General features: G+C 46.9%; 2 protein-coding genes across 2 annotated transcripts; one reads left to right on the forward strand and one right to left on the reverse strand.

Moving 5' to 3' along the window:
* Positions 1–491: 491 nt before the first annotated feature.
* On the forward strand, positions 492–17,452 carry LOC135810003 (poly(A)-specific ribonuclease PARN-like). The gene is made up of 23 exons (XM_065323458.1): positions 492–689; positions 2,671–2,748; positions 2,976–3,046; positions 3,289–3,356; positions 4,066–4,147; positions 4,771–4,831; positions 5,064–5,193; positions 5,803–5,868; positions 6,201–6,276; positions 6,616–6,696; positions 7,191–7,247; positions 7,926–8,003; positions 8,560–8,603; positions 9,785–9,827; positions 10,281–10,356; positions 11,263–11,361; positions 11,570–11,636; positions 11,901–11,956; positions 12,314–12,400; positions 12,940–13,023; positions 13,485–13,550; positions 15,954–16,001; positions 16,565–17,452. The coding sequence occupies exons 1-23, from the start codon at positions 650–652 to the stop codon at positions 16,636–16,638; spliced, it is 1,632 nt and encodes a 543-aa protein (XP_065179530.1). The 5' UTR covers positions 492–649; the 3' UTR covers positions 16,639–17,452.
* Positions 17,453–23,589: 6,137 nt separating this feature from the next.
* On the reverse strand, positions 23,590–24,455 carry LOC135810005 (soma ferritin-like). The gene has a single exon (XM_065323461.1). It carries the CDS (start codon positions 24,320–24,322, stop codon positions 23,816–23,818), a length of 507 nt encoding a protein of 168 aa, XP_065179533.1. The 5' UTR covers positions 24,323–24,455; the 3' UTR covers positions 23,590–23,815.
* Positions 24,456–24,736: the final 281 nt, after the last annotated feature.

The raw sequence follows: 24,736 nt of genomic DNA on the forward strand, positions 1-24,736 counted from the left end.
CAACTTTTAGACGACTTTTTCTGAACTGGCGCACGGACTTGCACGCGCACGCGTTCTCGATCTCCTGTCGTCCTGATCGACGTTTTACCGCTCATATCAGATGGCATCGCTAGTAGTAGTACTACTACTGTACTAGTACTGAGTAGCTACTTGCGTGCGCACCCTGCCCGTAGCCGTAGTACCCGGTACGAGTCGCGCTCGGAGTCGTACCCCGGCCCGTACCCCACACTGCACTGGCACAACACTACGCACTTGCATGCTACATGCGCTAGCGCATAGCGTATCGCTAGCGATAGCATGCAGCACATTTTTATTTCATTTCCATCAAATCAAAAAATGGCGGGAGAGATCCACGCGACATGCACCGTACCATGTTCATGCATGACTTTTGAGTTTTACCAGCGCAGTGACGCCACGGCCACGTGTGTGATGAGGGACCGGATCCGCGAACCGTGCAGACGCACATGTCATCTCAAATAAAATTTTGATTCTGTTTTTGTAATTGTTTACTAGCAAGAGTACGTACTCTTGGTAGTAGAGATATATGATCTCTCATTCAACAGAGGTAGGCTAGACTAGAGACATAATAGAAGCTGCTTACAAACGCAGCAAGGAAATCAAGTCGCTAAGGTTAGCTTTTGGGCGATAAATGTTGAGGCTTACCAAAGCCATGCAAGTCACAAGGTCAAGTAAGTACATTGCATTTTGCAACTGGCGCTTTGGCGTTCCTTTTTTTTATACCGGTATTTTTTATCTATCATTACCTTTACCAGCTTCACTGTATGGAGACCATATCAGTAGGTCTACGTGTTTACATAATAATAATAATAATAATACAGATCGCATGTCTCCCAAATAATGGGTTCCACGCATCTGTCAACTGCTTCATCCTGGAAGAATAGCGTACAAAAACAATATGCAAGTTCTAGTACATGACAAGTAACTTACATGCCATTTTTTTTATACCGATGTACATTAAATTTTGTTCATAAAGGTCCTTTAATTAAAGGCTTTGAGCTATCACCTCAAAATACCTCTTAGTTGAGTGATGAAAGCAAAGAAAAGACAGTATGCTATCAGGGTACAATAACTACCGTAGTGATGCGCATTTAAGCACATGTGCCTATACCCGGGCATAAGCGCACCCTCACAATTTAGCGTATGGGCTTATAATAAGTGAACCTATATTCAATTCCATCCCGCGACACACGGAGTCACGGACACCACAAAAACACCATGTTCACATAGTTTAATGTGCGGCGCGGTATCACACTATTTGCACCATTATACAATGTACCAATACACTAGCAACTCAAGCGCATGCGTCTATGTGTGAGACAAAACGACCCACAAAAAATAGCGAATAACGCAAAAACTCACTCATAAGCGCATGGGCCTTTATGTGCATCACTACGGCAATTTATTTATACCGTAAAATCCCGCCAGAGCGCCCCGTCTCTCCCATCCGCCCCTCCCTGACTTCTTGTCAGGGACGTGATTGTCAGGGACGTGATTCATTGTATCCTCGTATGACTCTGTCACAGTCTGTGATGCCGTACTGTACTGCAGACGCGTGCTCAACCCCGTTGGAAATGTACGCAACAGTGCCCACCCTCTTGACCAGGGATCGCACAAACCCTGAGAGTTTTGATGGGTCTGTACGACTCCTGCCTCTTGACCTTTGGTCGGTGTACGAGATGCACCAACAGTTTTCGTAGGGTGAGTACTTTTTCATGTAGTACTGAATGCGGCAAGTAGGACTCGCCCATCCGCCCCTCCCCGCCAGAAGCGACGAGGAGGTAGGGGCGCTCTGGCGGGATTTTACGGTACTGGCCAAATGTATTGAGTTGTGGATGGGATCACTTCTCCTGTGAGTTGCCATGTAATGTAGTTTATTGTGAGAGCTACTTGCACAAGATCGTTCCACGCAGCATTAGGACAGGACAGTCATATGCATTTTCAAGAATGCGGCATGCAGTGTTCAAAAAGGATACCCAGAGTCTTAGTCTCATCCGCATTGCGCTCAAGCTCAGAGTACCGAAAGAGACGATAAACCAAAATGTTAATAATTGATTAATAATTGGGTCGCCACTTGTTCGTCTCTGGTTGACTTTATGGAACCCCCCCCCCCCCCATGTGAAATTTGTAGCCTTGAAATGGTCAAAGAAGGGTGGCCAAGCTGAAAAGAAACAGTAGTGACCATCGATTTCTGTTACGATAGAATGTTCACAGTAGATGCAAATTTTGCAGGCTGAGTCTGTACACCGAACGGTTTTCTGGTTCCTATTCTCAGAGGCATATCGTGGCTGAGGTCAAGTTTATGGTTTCTGTGTGCTTTGTCCATGCTTTGTTCATGCTACGATGTTTGCGGTTTTGTTGGCAGTCGGCATAGTCGGCGTATTGAAACTTTTCTCCGCTGGTTGCGGCTGTTGAAGCCCAGTATCTTCAGTGCGAGGCATTGCGGCGGAATGTGTTGTCCATTGCTTTTGCAGTACACGGTTTCAGGCTATGAGCTCCGTGTGATCGGGGTTATCACGGCGCTGGCCACTTTCAACGTGCACTGCGCTACACCCTACACGATAATTCCTGGCTTTTGAAATTGCTGCTCGGCAGCAGTTCCTTATTTTAATTATCCCCATTCTTCCTTGTGCGTACTTTCTTGGTGTGTAGACTTCCGCAGCTCGCTGGAGTCTGTCTATGATTCCATCAACGGAGCCGACTTGCTGGCGTTTGATACTGAGCTAACTGGTAAGGCAAACTACCTAAGCTCGGATGAGCTAAGTCTTCGCCTGGAGGCTCCGGTGGTGAGCCAGCGAAGATCACGTGCACAGAGTTCGAAACTGTCATGTGTAGCACTTTTATTTCCATCTCTTGTTTCTGCTTCATTCTGTCACTCCTAACTCTGTGCACAAATGGCTTGTTTTTGTTGTTGTTGTTGTCTAAAAGCAAATTTGTGGCTGTGCATGTCCTTTCAGGCTTGTTAACAGGAGATCAAAAGGAGGACTTCCTAGACTCTGTGCCTACTCGATACACTAAGCTGCTGAAGGTGAGTGGACATGTTGCTGGCTTTAACCAATAGACCTTGAAGGCAGTGGGAGTTGTGAAAGCACACCTTGCTGGCACGTTGCTTTCTTGTTTGTGCTATTGCGGGCGCAGGCGCTGCAAAGAGGTCGAAGCTTGCTTCTTGTTTCTGATTGTGCCATGGTCTCTCTCCTATTTGCTGCTGCTGCTGCTGCTTCTGCTGCTTCTGCTATCATCTTCATTGCCGTTGAACCCCACCTTGCCCAGGGCTCAGATCCGTTCATTATTACACAGTTTGGTCTGTGTACGTTCACATGGTGTAACAGCACATTAAGGTAAGTCACCAGCCACTGCACAGCGCTCTTGTCCGTACAATAGAACCCTACTTGCCAGGGTGGCCCGGGACCGAAAAGGTGCCCGCATCTCAGAATTGTTCACAACTCGGAAATGCATGTACACTATAAGTACAATGTATATGGTGTGGACGTCTCTTCATTTGACCTGACTCGTCTCAGTGATAATGCTTGCGAATGAGGTTATCATTTGCAAGCATACGCAGTAAGAGGCAAGGGTTATGATCCTGATGCAGTGAAGTGGTTTAGCTGACCGGCACGAAAAGGAAGACATTGTCCAGATTTGACTGCACGTGCCTGCCTGCTTGCAGGGTGACTGGCTTAGGGACGTGTTCGGATATGGGAGGTTCGATTGTACAGTAAAACCTGTGTTTGCCGGACTCTGTGCCGAGCGGAATCCTGTATTGACCGGACAAACGTTCGCGCACCGACGTGCTGTAGATTGAACTTACATCCCTGGCTGAAGCAGAATCCTGTCATATGAGGACAGTTTTCACTGCACCAAGGGCGTCCGGTTAGGGCAGGTTTTACTGTGCGTGAGTTTAAGTTAAGTAACAACAGTGCAGGCAGATATGCTAGTAAATTGGTGGCAATCTCTTTGGTATTCAATCCACTTCAACCAGACTTTACATGCGCGCAGCCAAGCTGACGCATTCCTATTGTGGTTTATTTCTTCTTCACTTCTACTTAGGTATGAAGCGAAGCCGTTCAATTTCTTCACGTTCCCCTCCACCCTCCGTGGCATTCAACGGGACAGGTGGTTCGTCTGTCAGGTTAGAGACAACATGTTGTTTTGCTAGCAACAGTGCCACCTTGGTTGTGTGTCCGCTTGAGGGAGGTGCCCGGATATGGGAGGCTCGGGTTTTGAGAGGCTCCAGTGCACAGTGGTGGCGTATGTAACCATGGCAATCATGACACCTGCCTTGAAGGTATCAGGCGTTCTGGCATCCACTCTGAGCCAATCCTACGCATAGTACGAGCAAAGAAGTGTGAGCCCGACGAGCGTTGGGTAGCTACTGAGTGAGATTTGTGACAAGACGGTGTGAAGAGTCTTTGATAGCCGACGCCCTTAGTTGAGAGAGTGAAGCGAGCCAAGCTAGCTGTTGCTTGCGATTAGTTTCTTCAGCGGCGGATCCAGCGATCTCTACAGGGGGGGGGTCCAGTTTAGTCAAAACTGAATAGCTGATACATGTATATTATGCACATGCATATGACCTTCAGTAGTACATTTACAAAATTTAGAGGGTTCCGCGGAACCCTGGAACCCCTCCTGGATTCCTCCCCTGTAATAACTGAAGTTGTTATGGGTGCACAATTGATCTTATTGCATTTTACGAGTATTGTATCCTCGTCGGTTGTTTTTTCGCTAATTTTTCCTTCCTTTCTTCTACTGCAGAGTACTTCTATAGAGTTCTTGTGCGCCAACAACTTTGATTTCAACAAGGTTTTCCGCGAGGGTAAGTAGACAAAGATTACGATCTTGTATGAGTATGGTGCTGTCAAGTTCAATGCAGTGATGTGTACGTGTGTATGCGCGCGTGCGTGTGTGTTTGTGTGTGTGTGTGTTTGTGTATGTTTGTGCGTGTACACACACACTCCCATGCACACACGCGTTGGGAGGGGTGTACGATATTTATGAAGAGTGTTTGTGTAATTTAATTTGTTTCAATGATGTACTTTATTATGCAGGCATTTCCTACCTTCGGCAAGAAGAGGAGAAGACCTTCCGTGACAATCTAACAAAGACAAAAAACATATTGGCAGTGGCGCCTAAAATCGACGTGCCTGAAGATCAGAAAGAGTTTATGGATGGCATTGTGTGAGTTAGTGCCCCAGAGCTGGCTTTGTAGTTACTCGCGCGCGCGCGCGCGCGCGTGTGTGTGCATGTGCGTGTGTGTGTGTGTGTATGTGTGTGCGTGTGTGTGCATGTGTGCGTGTGTGTGTGTGTGTGTGTGTGTGTGTCACTGTATGTTTGAGTTTGGTTTCGAACCGCCCATGTCTTTTGTGTGCTTTTAATCCCTGGGAGGATCTCTGCGTGGCCATTTTATAAATAGTTTATTGGGCACCATCACGTGTTGTGTAGTGGCGTCGGTCAAAGAATACGTCTCCGTGAGCGGAGCATTTGCAGTAGGCCGAAGCTGTGCTGTCAACATGTAATATTTGGTGGGCAGATTGATTCACACACGGGCAAGAAGGCAGATATGCCTGTTCGATCGGTGAATAAAAATAAAATACCCCACCATACGTCCATGGGCAAGTTGCAGTCATTTTACATTATCACACGCTATCACGCAAGACTGTCGTAACACACAGTTCAGACTACCACCAGCACACGTTGGTATGTAAAAGCTCTGGTACACGTATCCATATGCGTAATGGACTGTCTTTCTTCTTTTTTTCCCGTTGCGTTTCTCCCTGCACGTTTCAGCTCGCGAATGACTGCGTTTCAAAGCGGGGACGGTGGTTTAATGCTGGATCTCCCTCCTTGTAACGGGTAAGGCGGGATGCGTCCCAGCGCAGGTGTGTGCTTTTGTGGATGTACATGTCCTGCAGGGCTTCTCAACGAAATTGAATGGTGTGGGTAAACTTGCCGTGCCGTCCCAGACCTGCGAACACTGTACTGTGCCCCTGGTGTAGGGTGCTGACTTTTCTTGTGACTGGACTGTGGTGAGCATCTCTGTACAACACAAGTGATATGGCACTTATGATGGGTTCTTTTGAAATGGGCAGGGGTACAGCACCCTCATCCAGAATGCATGAATATCTGGTTTGTAGACCGTGGAGAACAGTGTCATGTAATTTGTTGCATTTCCTTCTGCTTGGCAGATTTCAGAGAAAGCTCATCTTTCAGCAGAAGGACGCGTTCCCCGGTCTGCATATGCACTCTGAGCAGAATGAGAAGGTAAGACGGTGTATGCGTGTGTGCGTGTGTGTGCGTGTGTGCGTGTGTGTGTGCATGTGCGTGTGTGGGTACGCTAGCGGGTTTACTGAGCGTACATGTATGTTCTGTAATAAGGCCATGTCACCTCCAGCCACTCCTGTCTCATTTTGGCTTTTTGAGCACATCAGACGCATGCAAGGACTTTGCAGTGATAGTTGCTGTCGAAAAGGCACATATTTCTATCACTCAACTTTTGTTGGTATTCATGGTCGCAACGACAATTCAATCTTGGTCAAAGTGGCCTCCAATCTGGGTGCATCTTTGTAATTGGAAACTGCTGGTATTCCTCTTGCTGCTCAGAACGAGCGCTTTATTCGGTGTGTTCGTCTGGTCGGCGATCCTAAAACAGCAGCAGACAAGCTAGCAGAAGAGAAAGAGAAGGTAAGTTATTTTATCAGTTTTCGTGGAGATGGAAGTGAAATCAACAGAATAAGTAAAGCAAGCTGCGCATTCGAAACACACACACACACACACACACACACACACACAGACACCATTCGCACAGGTTATTTTAGTTGAGTTTGCAGTGCTGTACACCGTACTCCTGGTAAGCCTTTGATGATGCTCATGTGAAGCTACATGTACTTCAGAGTAGGAATTGTGTTGCGGGACGCCTACTTGACAACTTTGTGTGTACGATTAGATGGTTTGTGAAGTGTTTGGCTTGGAGATTTCAAGGTACTTCACCATCCGGGTGGTGTTCAGTTACACAGATGTGTGCATCAGTGTTTAAAGCGTGTCCATTACCGTTGTGTGCGCATGTGTGTGTGTGTGTGTGTGTGTGTGTGTGTGTGTGTGTGTGTGTGTGTGTGTGTGCGCGTGTGTGTGCATGTTTGTGTGTTTTGTGACTGCATTTTGTTGAATGATGGCTGCAGGAGGCTATTGAGAATGCTGTGGGTGTGAGTCTGGTCTTCAAAGCCATGATGGATTCGGTTAGTTTGATCTCTGTGAATTGTATTTTCCGAAGCATAAGCTGCACCCAGAATTTTCTTGTCACGAAATACAGACGTCTACCCTGTATTTCACGGTTTGGTTGACCATCATAGTCTAAGCCGCACCGGATTTTTTTGGTTAACTACGAGTGTTTTAAGTGCTGCGTATACGCCGGAAAATATGGTGTCCTGCTTGAGCCTTGATGCGATGTGCACTGTATAGATTGTATGTATTTCCTCCGCATGTGCATAAGTGAATGCGGCTTACGAACATCACCAGCACGTTGGGATTAGTGAAGTGTGAACCACTCTCTGTACGTCTGTGACATTCTATGCCGGCCCAAAGCCTGGACGATTGAAGAGATACGGCGCTGCCAATAACAGTGTCTTTCTGCGCGCTCCACTCGACAAATGATATGCTTGAAGTATCTCAGCTCATCGTTTATGGGTGGATATAGAGCTTATGCCTGAACGAAGCTGAGCAGTTGTCAGTTGACAAACCACCCTGTCCATGTATGATGCAGTTGTGTAGACGCATTTTTCCTTAGAATCGCATGGCGTGGATCTGAATTGGCAAAGAAACCTGCTTTTGCGTTCTGTGTATGATGTAGCTGTGTAGAGTCTATCCGCTGTCAAGTCTTAGAGGTATCAGTGACCTTGCGGTGTTGTTCAATGCAGGGTAAGCTCATTGTTGGACACAACATGATGCTGGACGTCATTCATAGTCTGCGGCAGTTTCATTGCAAGCTTCCTGAGGTAGGGAGAATCTGACGGCCCAGTGCCTGCTGTGTACTGTGTGTACGAGTATGTCTTATGTGATGCTCCCTCTTTCAATCTCTCTCTCTCTTTCTCTCTCTCTCTCTCTCTCTCTCCCCCCCCCCCCCTCTCGCTCTCTGTCTGTCTCTCTCTCTCTCTCTCTCTCTCTCTCTCTCTCTCTCTCTCTCTCTCTCTCTCTCTCTCTCTCTCTCTCTCTCTCTCTCTCTCTCCTCTCTCTCTCTCTCTCTCTCTCTCTCTCTCTCTCTCTCTCTCTCTCTCTCTCTCTCTCTCTCTCTCTCTCTCTCTCTCTCTCTCTCTCTCTCTCTCTCTCTCTCTCTCTCTCTCTCTCTCTCTCTCTCTCTCTCTCTCTCTCTCTCTCTCTCTCTCTCTCTCTCTCTCTCTCCTCTTATCCTTCCCCCTGATCAAACACGTCCATTGATGCTGCCACCTCATGACCCCCAATACCTACTTGTCCTGCGTTTGCACGCCTGTTCTTGCTCTCTGTGCATTTATATTCATCTGATGGCAGCATGGATGTGTTTGTTTTTGTGTTCAGGAATTTCCTGAGTTCCAGAAACTAGTTGTGCAAAGCATGCCCAGGTATGTACTAGTATGCAGTACAATGTACTGAAGAGCAGTGTGGACTCAAGTATAATGTACATGTAGTGGGGACTCAAGTACTTAATTTAACTGCTGATCTTGCTGGTTTCTAGCACCTTGTGTGTAGTTCGGTTGGTGGGTACACTTATGCCAGATAGTGTTGGGCCTGTTGCCAACGGGCTCGGCTGCTTGAAGGTGTATTGTTGTACCTACCACCTTTGTTGGTTTCAGGGTTCATATACTTTCTATTTGAAGTATACATACCTGTTAACCATGGACTGCTTCTGGCTAGATTAACTCTTGTGTAATCAATGGTGCTAGTGAAGCTTGTGAAGCTTATATCAGATCCACTCTGATTTAGCCACCCACACTAGTACCAAGTATTACCTTCACTGGGGGCAGGGGTACCTGCAGTTGGATCCCGGGACGGATACCCTGATGCCGTCAATCCTTTTTCTGCACCTTGTCCTCACCCACTTACTGAGGTGTGGTGAGCCCATAAGTGGGATCATTTCAAGTCCACCCTAGTTTGGGGATTTCAGGGGGTGTCGGCCGTTGGGTGGTTCAATGGCCAATTGAGTCATCTTTCCAAGATTCCTTTTGAGTCTCTCTCCCCTCTCCCGGGGAGACCCACGTGACCAGTTTTGGCAGTGAGCAAGTACAAGTAAGTACAAGTACAAGTGTGTCTCCCTGAGCCGATTTTTGAGTGGTGTGCCCGCAGTTAGATTCAAGTCTTTGCTCCTCTTGCTGCTGCTGCTGCTGCTGCTGCTGCTGCTGCTACTGCTGCTACTAAAAGGTGTTGTTTTGAACGCACAAAGCAATGATGATATGAATACAAGAAGAGCAATGAGAACAAAGAATTCAAGAATTGAACAAAAGTTAAACAGCAAATTTGAAGGATATAAATGTGAATGGCAACAATAATTTTATGAAAAAGGGGAAAGAAAAGAAGAAGAAAAAAGCTGCAAACAAAAACTCTTTGAACACCGCCAGAAAGGAAACAATAGAATTAAGATTCATACAAAACAAAAACTTTAGGACGCTGCTGCTGCTGCTGCTGATGATGATGTTCATCTTGAAATTCCCGTGTTGTTGATCGCTTTCACTGCATGTGACCTGGTATGTTTGCTGCTGGCATGTGTGTGTGTTCCCGTCGTTGGTATTGTTGCATTTCTTCTCAGACTTGTGGACAACAAGCTATTAGCCAAGCACGACAAGTACCAGGTAAGGCTCCTTGATTCTTTCCCGGGAGAGAGTGGCGTGACCTGGTACACGTCTACTGATCAAGTGGTCGCTTGTAGCCTCAACAAGCCAGTACTACTTAAAGTAGTATTTAAGAATTTTGTAGATGGTGTGTGCTGGGCCGTTATATTAGCTGTTGATTGTTACTGAGCGCTAGTGTGTTACTACTGGTGCTATTCACCGGTAGGGTCCAGAAGTGTGAACTAAGCATCGGTGAGATTTTTCTATGCAACTGCGTACAATGTCGGGTCCTGTCTTTCCTCTCCTCACTCCTATGCTTGCGTGTATACTGAGGGCCTAGACTCGTTTCAACAGTCAACGGTTAGAGAGATTGAAAAGGGGAAATTTTTAAAGAAAAAATGACTGTCACTGCGGTACTCAACACGTGTCTGTGTCTTGTACTTCTGGTGTTCGCTCTTGTTGCGTTTGCCGCAGACTGTTTTCGACAAGACGCATCTTGGCAATGTCTTTACAACAGCCCAGTCCGGCCGCTTCCGCCAACCCGCCATTGGTAAGTGCCACCGGCGTGCTGCTACTCGCGTCTCCTTGTCTCTTTTGCAGTAAATCGACGAATGTTCGGCCTCCTAGGGCTAGAAGCCTAGAACCCATTTTGGCCGCATCAAATTTTCGGCCTGCACTGCTGCCGCCCGTATACACTGTCACACTGAACTGTGCAAAACTAAATTACGGCCGCAACAAATTTTCGGCCGCAACATGACCAGGCCGAAAATAGCCGAAAATGAATATGTGCCGAATATTTTTGACTTACATGTACATGAGGAGCTCTAACAGAGCGAAACAGTTGCTGTCCACAGATTTGTGTATGTCCACTACATATTGCAGGATCATTTTTGTGATGGTGGCTGTACTAGTGTTGGTGATCAAATCTTCGATTATTGACATTCTGAATCAGTGAACTTCTGCGTGCGGCTACGGATATGTGGTGTCTGGCGACTGTATGACATCTCTGAATGCCCTTGAAATGACCCTGGAAATGAAATTTTGTGTATATAGAGAGGTTCTGCAAAACGAAAATTCGAACGAAGTTTCGCGATGGTCCTTGCGAAAGTGTGTACGAATTTTCGCACGAACTTTGTGTTCTGTACATTTTCGTAGTTTGCATGCGCCAAGTGCACGTACACCATGACCCGATCTCACGAAACTTCCTACGAAAGTTCTTTTCCCGTTCCCTGCAAGTTTCGCGTCCAAAGTTGCGAAAGTTCGTGCTAAGTTTCGCACTTCATGACGTAGAGCGAAAGTTTGTACGCATTTTCGTTTTGCAGAACCTCTCTTATGTCAGGCTACGAACCCTGGTGTGTTCAATGTATTGGGACCTACACTCATTCTGCTGTTCTCTTCTCATGCGTCTGTGTATATACATGTGTGTTTGTTTGTTTGTTTGTTCATCCTTGGCCAGCCGTGCACAAAGACATCCAGCAGACAGAGCAGGCACATGATGCTGCTTACGATGCGTACATGACCGGCTTCTCGTTCCTGCGCCTGTTGAGAGGTCTTGGTAAGCCAATGAGCCGCGTTACGGTGTAGTCCCGTTGCTCAACTCTGCTTCTTTGCATGTGCTGCAATTGATAACTGCAGGTGTTGCGTCCATTGAAGTCTTCCCAGATCTGAATTTTATGAGAGCGGTGCTTCATGTGCGCAACTTGCTTTTGTTGTTTTTTGAACACCTTTTGCTCTTGGTGTACTTGATATTGTTGTGTTCGTAGAAGATGGACCTATTGCTACTGGTCCAGTCGACCTGTCATCAGAGCATGTCGACAAACTAATGCACAAGTGAGTTGGAACTCTTCCAGTGGCTGCTTTCATGTGTCCTGGGCTAGTGTTCTATCAAGGATGTTCTTTAGGACTGCGTGTACTTTTGTTCTTGTTTGCATTTGTTGAACGTTATTCCCCTGTGTTCTGCAGGCCCAGCACTAATCAATGTGTGTGTGTGTGTGTGTGTGTGTGTGTGTGTGTGTGTGTGTGTGTGTGTGTGTGCATCTGTGTGTGTCTGTTCCCTGGTATCTGTTGCGAAATGTGACGTACTCTTCAATCTAGGGTCAACATGATGCAGTCGTTCGATGTGCCCTTCATAGACCTTGCTCAGGAGAATGGTGAGGAGTTAATCTTCTTGATTTTATATTTTGAAGGAGGTGATGACCTTCATGGACGATCTGTGCTGTGTGTTGCCGTTGTTGCGCGGCTGAAAGGTGGAATGGTATGGGCCCCATTTGAGCGTGTTCATTGACCTGTGGCAGGGGCCATGCCACGTGTGTGCTGCCGGTGCAAGTGCATGTCAGCTTTGTGCTGGTGTGCTCCGTAGGAATGGATATTTAGGAGACCAGGGCCTCTCCTTGAATTTGCAGAGTGTGTGCTGCTGTTGGTGATTCATTTATGTGCACCTGTATGCGCGCGCATGCGTGTGTGTGTGTGTGTGTGTGTGTGTGTGTGTGTATGTGTATGCACTACAGTTGAACCCAAGCGGCCTAACATCATGGTGATGACGTTCCCCAAGGAGTGGGACTTCAAGGCCATCATGTCATTCTTCACCTCACATGGTGAGTGCACTTTCTCCTAACATACTAAGCAAGCTAGAGTGCTCCCTGGCTGGAGTTGTCCCCAATGGACACGTTGCATTGCAGCCCGGATTGGCAACGAATGAGACCATACCGTGCTGTATTGGTTTACTTAACTTACTTGGGCACGCGAGATCACGGTACCACAGTAGGAAAATAGTGCCAGGGACAATAGTAATCCTACTAGCTGTTCGATGAACGGAATCATGTATTTTGTGTGACGTTAGAAGATTGTGATTGGGTAGTTCATCTTGTTCCATTTGGTTCCAGTCATGTTTGTTTTCAGTGTGTATATGTGGCGTGTGTGTGTGTGTGTGCGCACTTGCGTGTGTGTGAGTGTATGTGTATGTGTGTGTACGTGTGTGTGTGTGTGTGTACACATGCGTGCGTGTTTGCGCACACGTGTGTGCGCGCGCACGTGTGTGTGTGTGCGCGCGTGTGTGCACGTGTGTGCGTGCATACATGTGCTCTGGCTGTGTCTTACACCTCTCATCTGGACGGTGTACTGTGATTCTGTGCAGAGTCTGCTGTTCCCAACCAGTTGAAATGGATTAATGACACATCGGCTTATGTTTGTTTCAACACCGTTGTCAATGTCAGTTTAGGTAAGAACACACACTCTCCAAAATATCATTTAGCTTCTCTCAACTGCTCTTTGTAGTTGCTATTGGTGGCAGTGGCTGTTCGTGTTGCACAACCACCTGGCCAAAAACAAGGCCATCTCAACTCCCTACTGGCGGGGATACGTCCTCTGTGTGTATACAGCACAAGAACCAGGCCATGCATGCATCTCTCTCTCTCTCTCTCTCTCTCTCTCTCTCTCTCTCTCTCTCTCTCTCTCTCTCTCTCTCTCTCTCTCTCTCTCTCTCTCTCTCTCTCTCTCTCTCTCTCTCTCTCTCTCTCTCTCTCTCTCTCTCTCTCTCTCTCTCTCTCTCTCTCTCTCTCTCTCTCTCCACTGACTGGTATCTGGTCATTTCAAAGGTCTAATAGCTGTAGTATTTGTATTTTCCTTTTGTAGTGTTTTTTTTAACTTGTGTTTCAACTTATGTTTTTGAACTTGTTTTAGTGATAGCTGAACTGTCCAAGGCTGCATCCGCTGAAGGCGTTGAATTTATTCCCGTCGATGCCTCTGGTAAGTGTTCAAACCACTGCTATTGCGGCGGCTGCTGTGTGCTGGTGTTGCTGCTGGTGCATGTGTATATGTGCATGCTTGTGTAGCGTATAGCGTATCCCCGTACGTTAGCATATCCCGTATGTTACTGTATTCCCGTACGTTAGCATATCCCCGTACTGTATTCCCATACGTTAGCGTATCCCCGTACATTAGCGTACGGAGTCTGTATTTGTATTAAAGCTGCTGCTCACGATTCTTTTATTGCCAGTTAGTTAATTTAATTGCCAGTTAGTTAATTTAATTGCCAGTTAGTTAATTTAGTAGCCAGTTAGTTAATTTAGTTGCCAATCAGTTAATTTCGTTTCCAGTACATTTCAATTGCCAGTTACAGTGTGTTCACTGAGACCCGTGTGCATTTGCCTCCGAGAGAGACTGCGGCCCGCTACAAATTGGTGGCAGCGGTGGTTAAAGTCAACTTTGTCAGATTCGACCCCACCTGTTTTACGTGCTACAAATTGGTGGCAGCGGTAAATTCATTTTGTTTTATTCTATACCTAACTGTGTTACTTTACACGTTTCTCGGACCCCCATGGCTCAACCCGCTACAGCTCCGTGCGACGAATCAAGATGAGAATCTTTTTTCTTGCCTTCCTGGGCTTGGCCCTGCTTATTAGCCTGCAGCACAGTCAGGGTGCTAGCGTGGATCACCCTTCTCTCCGCACGGCACACACTGGAGACTCCGATGGCGATTCCAAGCGACCCGCTACCTACATGTATACTACCGGTGGTGATGGCGAAGCTGATGCAGACGACGACAGGCAGGCTGCTGACCAAGACAAGGAGTTTATTCCCCAAGCCCAGCAGCGTTTGATTTTCGCCGGCACGCAGTTGGCAGACGGCCGAACCCTGAGTGACTTCAATGTTCAGCACGAGTCAACTATTCACTTGGTACTTCGTCTCCGTGGTGGAATGCAGATTTTCGTCAACACTCTTCCTGGCTAGACCATCACTCTTTACGTCGCGCAAAGCGATGCTATCGACAATGTGAAAACCACGATTCAAGACGAGGAGAGAGTGATCTGTCTGACGCCGAGCTAGCCGTTCTGAGTGACCGGCTCAACCAAGATGAAACCTGGCTCGCCCTCCGACGTCGCTCCAGCCGCCGCCGTGGTTACTGACGCTGATTCCAGGTATGGCATTTTCTTTCCTGTCTTCCTTCAGTCTTCCTATTCTCTTCAGTCTTCCTTTATGCGAGTGTGTGAATCCAGTTTAGTTTGGTAGGCGTCCGATCATGGTGAGCCACGGTTTACCCAGCTAACCTGGGACAATGTGTGTGACAATGCCCCTTATAGTGAATAGTGATAATTATATAGTATAGTGTATTCAGTTCGGTTTTTGAACTGCGATGTTCCTGGCGGGTTGTGCCAGCCTTGTGCAGCAAGAGTGCTGTGGTTTTTCAGGTCCTATTTTGAGGACAGTTCTTTCCCCTTTTGACCCTGTGAGATCGTGTGAACCTGGTGTGCTTCTACTTTATGATTTGTTTTTCAGTTCATTCTTCTGTCTATTCCAAACGTTATCATTTCCGATATTATTTGCCATACTCCGGTTGACGCTCTCCCAGTAATTCGTGATCTACTATAATGTTCACGACTACATACCTGTATTATATTATGCAAGTCATCCATTCTACCGATCTCTTATCGTCGAGTTTATTCCGACGCGACCATGCATGCCGCCAGTTTAAAAAAAAAATAACAGCCAGTTGTTGGTGTCCAGCTATCACCAAGTATTCGAATCACGAGGACGTGATTGTATTTGAGAGGGGAGGTGTAGCGTATTGCGTATCCCCGTACGTTAGCATATCCCGTATGTTACTGTATTCCCGTACGTTAGCATATCCCCGTACTGTATTCCCATACGTTAGCGTATCCCCGTACATTAGCGTACGGAGTCTGTATTTGTATTAAAGCTGCTGCTCACGATTCTTTTATTGCCAGTTAGTTAATTTAATTGCCAGTTAGTTAATTTAATTGCCAGTTAGTTAATTTAGTAGCCAGTTAGTTAATTTAGTTGCCAATCAGTTAATTTCGTTTCCAGTACATTTCAATTGCCAGTTACAGTGTGTTCACTGAGACCCGTGTGCATTTGCCTCCGAGAGAGACTGCGGCCCGCTACACTTGCTCCACCGTGTGTGTGTGTGTGGGGGGGGGGGGGGGGGTGTGTGTGTGTGTGTGTGTGTGTGTGTGTGTATGTGTGTGTGTGTATGTGTACCCGTACAAGTACAATATTTGCTAAACGTGTCAGAGGATTCAGACGTATTAATTTGTTTTCAGTTTCTGTTGTGTGTGTGTACAGTGTCACATCCACAAAGTAATCACAATGACGACTTTCTTCTCGCTCCTGTCGTCTTCTGTGTTGTAGGTCACGGGCCCACCATTCCGCAGAAACGAAAATCATCAACTTCCCCAGGTAAGCACGTAGACAGTGCTGTCAAGTTTCTTCACCCGAATCGGACACGTACACGTTCAGACGACACCCAAGAAAAATGCCTCCCCCTGTGATAGGGTTGCATGCATGATTGTATTCAACCTTAGCGCAGCACACATTCATGACGTATGCTAACACTACTGGGGTTTTCTGTCAAGATGGACTCTTTTCCAGATCAGTTTTCAGGCAGAGGGTGAATTTTTGGACAGTGTCCGATAAATCGGACGGGGATTTGGCTGCACATCTTGCTTCCTTTCCGGTCCTATCCGAGGCATTTGGTGTTGGAAGAGTGCTACTGGTATATCCAGCACTATTGAAGCGTGTGGCTGTGGATTCCAATGCCGTACGACTAGAATTGCCTGGCACTGCCTGGCACTACCAATCAGCTCTCCCCGGGGTTTAAAAACAAGTTCTCTCTGTGCCTGCTAGAATCTGATATCAGGACGTGTGCGCTTCGAATTCCATGTCCACAGTGAGTTGGAACTGGAGGCACGTTTTGCTGAACTGCTGCTGGTGGTGGTGTGTTTCTTGGCATGTTTCTGCAGATGCGCCTGCGGCTGACTTGAAGAAGCAGCGATCAGAAGATCTTACGGTCTTGGAGCCTGCTGACCCAGTCTAAGCGACACCGCGTTGACCACTGCTCACCTGCTCGCGTGGCTGCTCTTGTCAAGTCGCTGCCCGCGCACTGATCTCGTACATGATTGTACTACCCGTCGAGTAGATGATATTACCAGCGTCCGCTGCAAGTGTTTCGTAGCGCATCGCTCCCTTTGACATGCGACGCGACTCCTATATGCACGTTGCCGCCCCGTCCAACGTACGTACGTTGTTGCTGGAGACACCAAACTATCCCTGCTCCCTAAACTTCTCCTTGACCTTGTAGGCAGTCAGCTGCACTGTCATGCTGTGCTGCGTGGCTCGGTTCATTTCGATGCCAATGGCCCGTCGCTGGGCTTGCCTACACACCGATCATGGATAGGTAGTGAGTACCGTGCCATGCCGGATTGCGTGTGGGACATCATGTGCGACTGAACAGCATTACCATGTGAACAGCATTGTGATGTGGATACAAACTGTACGCACCACTGTGACTGCACTCCCGGATATCTAACTGTGCTTGGAGCTCTTAGGCAGTTGAATTTATAATATGCTTCACACTGACCTGGCCTGACTAACTTCTCTGTGTTGCGTGGCAGTCGTTTTCCACTGTCCATTTGACGCCGTGCCGTTGTTGCTTCGCTTTCCGTTTCTTTATTTTTTTATTTGTTTGTCCCAAACGGGTTTAGCCTAGTTTTCCTATGGGATCTTGATGTCGACACAAGGCACGTCTCGACCCTGTTGCCACTTTCTGTAGATTCACTAAATGTTTATAGCTTTCAGTTCAGTCTGCTCGTGTATTTTGTGTGATATTGAGAGTGGCCGAAACTCCGAAACTTTGTTGCACAGTACATGTGTTCGTCGAAGACGCAGTTTTGTGTCCTTGTCCGGAGACTTGTCATGCGTGTGTATTCACTATTCTGTTCCCGGGGAAAATCGCGGAAAAAAATCGCAAAAAAACGCGGCATAATATGGCATAATTTGCGGTGAATTTTGCGGTAAATATGCGGTGAATATTATTGATATCATCTCGCGGCGGCAAGTTTGCAGTTGATATGAGGCAATTTTCAGTGAGCATGTAGTGAAATCAATCAGTTACAAGTCTCTGGTGTAAGCACTCGTCATATTTGAGTACAAAGCTGCCGCGATGAGACGTTGCTGACCGAACAGTGCACTGTGTGTATGTGTAGTGCAACAAAAAGTTCAAAAAACGCGGGGAAAATCGCGGAAAACGCGGTCTTTAAAAAAATCGCAAAACGCGGAAAAAAACGCGGCCGCGGAATCGCGATTTTCCCCGGGGACAGACTGTTACCATGATAACAGGCAGCTGCATGAACGGCTTTTTGTTGTTGTTGCAAATGACGTACATGTACATGTACAGTCATGTACACTGTACATGTAGTGTCGATGCATTAGGCCTAGCTGGATGCATTTGTTGAAGATTGTCTCCTTGTTCATACTTCTGAGTAAAATTTGAGACCTGCATGAAGGGGGGGGGGGGTGCTCTTGCTTTGTAAACTGCAGACCAAGTAGAGAGCATCAACGTACATGTACATGTACATTATTGTGTTGATTTATCAGACCTATCAATTTTGACATCGGTAGCTAGCCACTCCTGTGCAAAGAAAATGAAGGAAAACGCCCAGAGGTTCTCAAATGTGGGGCAGGCCAGGGCCAGGGAGGGGGATTTTCAATTCATCATTTTAGAAAGATTTCCTTTTATAAATTATTTTTGTGCGACTATGGTTTTTATGGATGAAGATGAAGATGCTACTACTTGTACATGTACAGTGTACTTCAAAAAGTTCACAGCACTACATGTAGCAGCATTGAACACAGCACTCCTCTCACTTCGGTGAATACAATAAACAAATTGAAAATGACCAACCAATTCTACAGTGATCGACCTTCTCTCTCACCGAGCTAAGCAGAACGTGCGTCATCACTGCGCTGGTCGCTATGGCAACTTTAGCATGCAATGCATGCACAGATGGGGCAGTATTCAAGAGAGGGCATTATTTTTTCATTGCTGGTACATGTACATTTGCGTCATTCAGCATAAAACAAAGAAAAACAGAGCCTAAAGTGTACTGTAAACGCTCACGACTCCACAGAAACGGGAACAAGACCTGCGATTTTGTTCCTGAAAACACCAGTGCAAAGCAATGGCCAAGAACATTAGCAAAAGAACACCAGATTTGCACATGGCCTTGGTTACAAGACCGGGGGGGGGGGGGAAGGGGCACTATTCAAGAGAGGGCTTTATTTTTAGCTGGCTCTTGCAGTCTTGGAGACTAGGGCACTATTCAAGAGAGGGCTCAAATCTAGGGACCGGCGGATTCTGCTCGAAAAGGTGGCAGATTCTGCTCGAAAAGCAGTGAAATTGGCAGAATCATACAAGCTTATGGCGGGCAATTCCTCGAATTCTACTCCATTTCTTTATCCACATACCAAACATGCATGAAACTTACTAGTACCAGGAAAAGTACCGAATTCTGCCAATTTTTCTTCCGGCAGAATCCGCCGGACCCTACGTCTAATCGCGCGAGTACGGTATTTCGTTGTTTGGCTTATCATTACGACATTAGCAACTAACGACTAACGTTACTTTGCAAGCAAGAGATACATGTACGCCATTCGAACTGATATCAATAACATTTTAAAATAATTTTTCATCTGAACCCTACCTGAAAAATCGATGCACTTCCAGACTACACTGAGTCTCGTGTAGTACACCTGGTACACAGCAGTTACGTGTTACTTCACAAGTGACACATAATCTACATATTATGTAGATCTACAGACCAGTCGGGGTGTGAAACCCTACAGTGCGTTTTTTTATAATAGACTCTGAAATCCTTGAGAACGTACTCAAGGCCACTTTTGAGAAAATGTCATGCGAGTTGCGTCACGAAAATCTGCGCGCGAAATTCGAAAACCAGGTGTGACTCGTGGCATTTCGCCATTTTGTTCAGAGAGGCTTCGAGCTCCTCGTGGCCGGAGGAATCATTTTGTTGCTGACTGCTCTGTGGCCCTATTTTGCTTTTTCTTGAGTGTCTTTTCGTTCGTGGCAACTTGTTCTCTCGACATGCCACATATAACAAAGCGCGAACGGGCCATGGTAGAATCTACATGGTGGTGTCTGTTTTACAATTTTTGCGAAGACGAGGAAAACAGTGGCTGGGCATCGAATTGGTCCCAAGTATTCCATTCGTCATGCTGCTGTTGCGTGTGGCGTCAGCATTTCCACCATGAACAGATGTACCAGGGATGCTGACGGCGAAAATCAGCGTGCTGCGTTGGCCTTGTCTGTCTCCAGTGATGAAGGTAACGAGAGTGACAATCCCCAATGTGAGACTCGTGCCATAAAACCACTCAACCCTGACGGATTTGCTTTGGACTGTATAAGAAGTAATTTACAGATTCTATGCTGCGAAGGAGCACCCAACACTGGACAAAGTTCCTGCTCGCTGCATAGAAAGCATCGACGATTTTCCAGACATGAGCAAAACTAGCTCTTGGAAAATGTTGCGTTCCATGGGATTCCAGTGTGGCGAGACCAGAGGTATCACACACATGATGATGGAACGGCACGGGATTGTGTCATGGCGGCATCGCTACCTGTGAGACATACCTGGATGACACGTGGGTCAATGCGCGTCACACAGTTACTAGGAGGTGGTCCGACAATGGTGACAGGAGTGTATAGGCAAGCAACCAAATGAAGCACCATCAGGTAAAGGCAAGCGCTTTATTGTTCTGCATACTGGTGGACGGGACGGATTCGTGAGAAACTGCGCCGATGTGTTCGTGACTGGAGGCCGACGCCAACGATGATATTCGTCGTCGGCTGTCCTAGCACATCTGTTCACTGTGTAATACTGTCGTCACAAGTGCAACACAAAACACGGAATTATTGGGGCCGTTTCGACGCTCGCTGGTCTTCTACTATTCGCAGATGTTGAACCAGACACAACTGTGACCTATTTGCATTGTGTGTGTGTGTGTTTGTAAAACCGCTCATGTATTGCTTCCTTTTAGTCTCTTTATGGGTGCTGTGTGAATTGCCCTTGTGATTTGTTGTGGTGTTTGAATTTTCACTGCATTCTTTCAGTGATCGAGGGAAGTTTCCTACATGCATGCTGGAATGTTTTGATTTATTGAGCTAATTGCAATACAGGATTTGAATTATTCAGTACAGTTTGCCACAGTAAGTCGTGAAAAACCACGACTCACTGGTTTCCTACAAAGGTTAGGACAACTGCAGACAGGAGTGCACAACTGCACAGTCTACTTCAGTACTTGTAGTCATGTACGTGTACATGCATGCGCTGTACCAAAAAGAAGAGAAAAAAGAATCAGGATGAACTGTACTGGATTCGAACTCTGGCGGACACCATGCACGTGATGAGCTTTCCTGGCTAAAACTTTCGTTTTAAAATCAAAATCCACTGAAAACCATTTAAAACCAGATTTTCAGCCCAAACCCGTCCGAATATCTAACTTTGACAATTATTATTATTCCGATTCCCAAACTTAATTTTCTTCGATCCAAGACCCACACAAACGCAGCTGTGAAGAAAAAATTTCAAATTTGGAATGAGAACAAACTAAAAAATCAAAATCGACAAATGTCTGTTTTAAAAAAACGCACTGTAGCCCTGCGGCTTTCTTGTGCCAACCCTTTTTCTGAATGAAGTTGAAGACACCATTGCAGCTGTACTTATGGTTGATAAATATGGTGGTAAAGACACACCCGGCAATATGGCGGTAAACACACGCCTGCCCACACACGCTCTCTAGGCTGCAAAGTTCTAGCACAGAGCTCTCCTTCTCACCACCACCACCATCACCATCAGTTCGCGCCTGGCGCCTGGTCGATGCATGGTTGGCGGTATCCGGCATAGCAGGCTGGTACATCAAGTAGCGCATGGCACATAGAAGATGACACAGCAACGACATAGCTCGATTGCGACGTACGTTTCGTCCCCACTGGACTCATCAGTCAATCTTCTTCTTGGGTGTCTTCAAACGGAGCTTGACTCGGGAGAATGAAGTTGAAGACACCATTGCAGCTGTACTTATGGTTGATAAATATGGTGGTAAAGACACACCCGGCAATATGGCGGTAAACACACGCCTGCCCACACACGCTCTCTAGGCTGCAAAGTTCTAGCACAGAGCTCTCCTTCTCAGTACAGCTGTAATTGTGTCTTCAACTTCATTCTCCCGAGTCAAGCTCCGTATGAAGACACCCAAGAAGAAGATTGCCTGATGTGTCCAGCGGGGACGAAACGTACGTCGCAATCGAGCTATGTCGTTGCTGTGTCATCTTCTATGTGCCATGCGCTACTTGATGTACCAGCCTGCTATGCCGGATACCGCCAACCATGCATCGACCAGGCGCCAGGCGTGAACTGATGGTGATGGTGGTGGTGGTGAGAAGGAGAGCTCTGTGCTAGAACTTTGCAGCCTAGAGAGCGTGTGTGGGCAGGCGTGTGTATACCGCCATATTGCCGGGTGTGTCTTTACCACCATATTTATCAACCCTTTTTCTGGAACATATTTTTCGGGCATGCGCTGATGTACCGGTATTCAAGCGCACTGGACAATGATTATGTTGACATGTTGCTGTCAATGCTGACCTGCGCTGGAACATGGAGCATTTCACTGGTGCAGGGCCCTGGCCCTGGTATGGCTTTAGCCAAAGTTTAGGTACATGTACAGTCAACTTCGCTAATAACGACTGCAGATATAACGACAATTCGCGAATAACGACAGAATTTCCATGCCCAGATCAGAGCAAAGTCCATTCTACATTTACCTGTATGCATAATTATAATGAGACTTCGGGTATAACGACACTTCGCGAATAAGGACACTTTTCTGATGCCCCGCCGAGAGTCGTTATACGCAAAGTTGACACTACTACTAGGACTACCTGGTAGTACTAGTACTGAGTAGTAGATCTTTATGACTGTCCCTCCAGGAAATCGCGATTCCACGGATGCAACAAATTTCGCGATTTTGGCCCAAATCCGCGATTTTCAGCGAAATCCGCGATTTCCCGCGTTTTTTGTTGTTTTCTGCACTATATCTCACATGTTTTCTGCACTTTTCAGTTTTCACACAGTGCTTTCCATGATCCTGTAGGTTATTTTCACAGTATGACCCGTACTGCTCCGGAGTAGATATACGATGCAACAAATTTCGTGATTTGGCCCAAATCCGCAATTTTCTGCAAATAATTCCGCGAGTTCCTGGCAAGTTCTGCATCATTGCGCACTTTTCGTCGCATTTTTGTTGTTTTCTGCCGCAATTTCTTGCGCAAGTTTTCGAGAGTTTTTTCCGCGAATTCCCGCAGGGATCGGGACAGACATGCACGTAGCGCTATCGCCGGTATGGTTGGGTTTTGGGGTTGAGCATGCGCGCAAGTCTACACTCAAGTAACTAGACTTACTAGTTACTGAGTTTGTTTCCCTGGCCTGGACCATGGTGTAGTGGTGAGCTCAGGCTGATGTGTGATGAAGACGGAAGTATTTTAGAAACTGTTACAAAAATAGTACATGTACAGTCAACTTCGCTAATAACGACTGTGGATATACATGTAACGACAATTCGCGAATAACGACTGCGGATATACATGTAACGACAATTCGCGAATAACGACAGAATTTCCATGCCCAGAGAAAAGTCCCATCCAACTGTAATACATAGAATGCGACTTCGGGTATAACGACACTTCGCGAATAAGGACACTTTACTCATGCCCGCCGGGTGTCGTTATAAGCGAAGTTGACTGTATGCCACGTCGCCTGCACGTAAACAATGATTATGCCTCAGTCATGCATGCTGGTTGTACTAGTATCAATATCATGCAATGGTCGTGCTCCACATGCGCACACACTGGGACATTACCCCTGGCCCCAGGTTACCCCACTGGCCCCAATCACCAAACCAAGTAGAACCACAGTACGGCTGGAAACTTTTTGTTGGACACCAGATCAAATAAATCGGTGTAAGAAAAGTGCTCAGAGAGCAGAAAAGAGAGTCTACGAGTGAGACTTTAGTAGTGTTTTAGAAACAAGTGCAGTTGCCAAGAAAGAAGACAGGCCTCATAGCTAGGAAACAAGCGCACAAGTGAACACAAAGACAAGTCATTGAAGCGGAAAGCTTGCGACAGTGGCGTTGCCTGGCATTTACTTGAAGGTCTTGTCGAAGTGGTATACACCGAGACCGTCTCCGACGAGCTTCAGTTGAGCACAATAGTCAGACAGCTGCTTGATGGCATCCACTTGCTCCTTGAGGTACTCGCCCTCCAAGAAGTCGCTCATCTGGTAGTCGTTGTGTGTGTCGGAGACGGCGTGAAGGTCCAGGAGAGCCTTGTTGACGTATTTCTCCAAAGCCAGGGCTGTTTGGAAGGCATCCAGAGCAGAGTCGAAGTCGGTCTTGGCCGGTTTGTCAATAGGAGTGAGGACGACACGACCGCCGCGCTTCACTTGATATTCCATCAGCTTCTCAGCGTGCTCCTTCTCCTCTTGAGCGCTGTCCTTGAAGAAGGAGGCGATGTTCGAGAGAGCAATGTCGTCTCGGCTGAAGTGGTTGGCCATGGCCATGTACGCATACATAGCGCCTAACTCCTTGTTGATCTGGGCATTGATGCCAGCCTCACAGTTCTCGTGGAACTCCTGACGAGCGAGAGACATAGTGACTGTTGGTTGAGGTACGGGGTATTCGGCTTAGAGGAAATTGAAAAAGCAAGTCCCTACGCAAGACGATCAAGAAGTGTCGACACAGCGAGCAGCAACTTGAAAGCAAGCAAAGTGTAGATAGACTGAAGCTGCTAGAGCGCGCGTTCCAGTTTTATAGCGCTCGCGCATTGCCATTCACGTACGCAAAGCGCTTGCGCAACCAGTCGCTTGACATCATGCAATGATCGTGATGAGGCGATATCCCATTTGCTTGTGTGTAGGCAAGCGCTTCGTGCAAAGGAGCGTGCTGTCTAAGCCCATATGAGTGGCCAGCGATTGGCTAGTTTTGACAACGGGTGCTAGGTGGTCTAGCTCCAGAACCGCGTGACCTGTCGACAAAGCATCGCGATCGCGTGCCTCATAGATCAT

This window comes from Sycon ciliatum, chromosome 2, assembly GCF_964019385.1.
Source record: "Sycon ciliatum chromosome 2, ocSycCili1.1, whole genome shotgun sequence".
Lineage (NCBI taxonomy): Eukaryota > Metazoa > Porifera > Calcarea > Leucosolenida > Sycettidae > Sycon > Sycon ciliatum.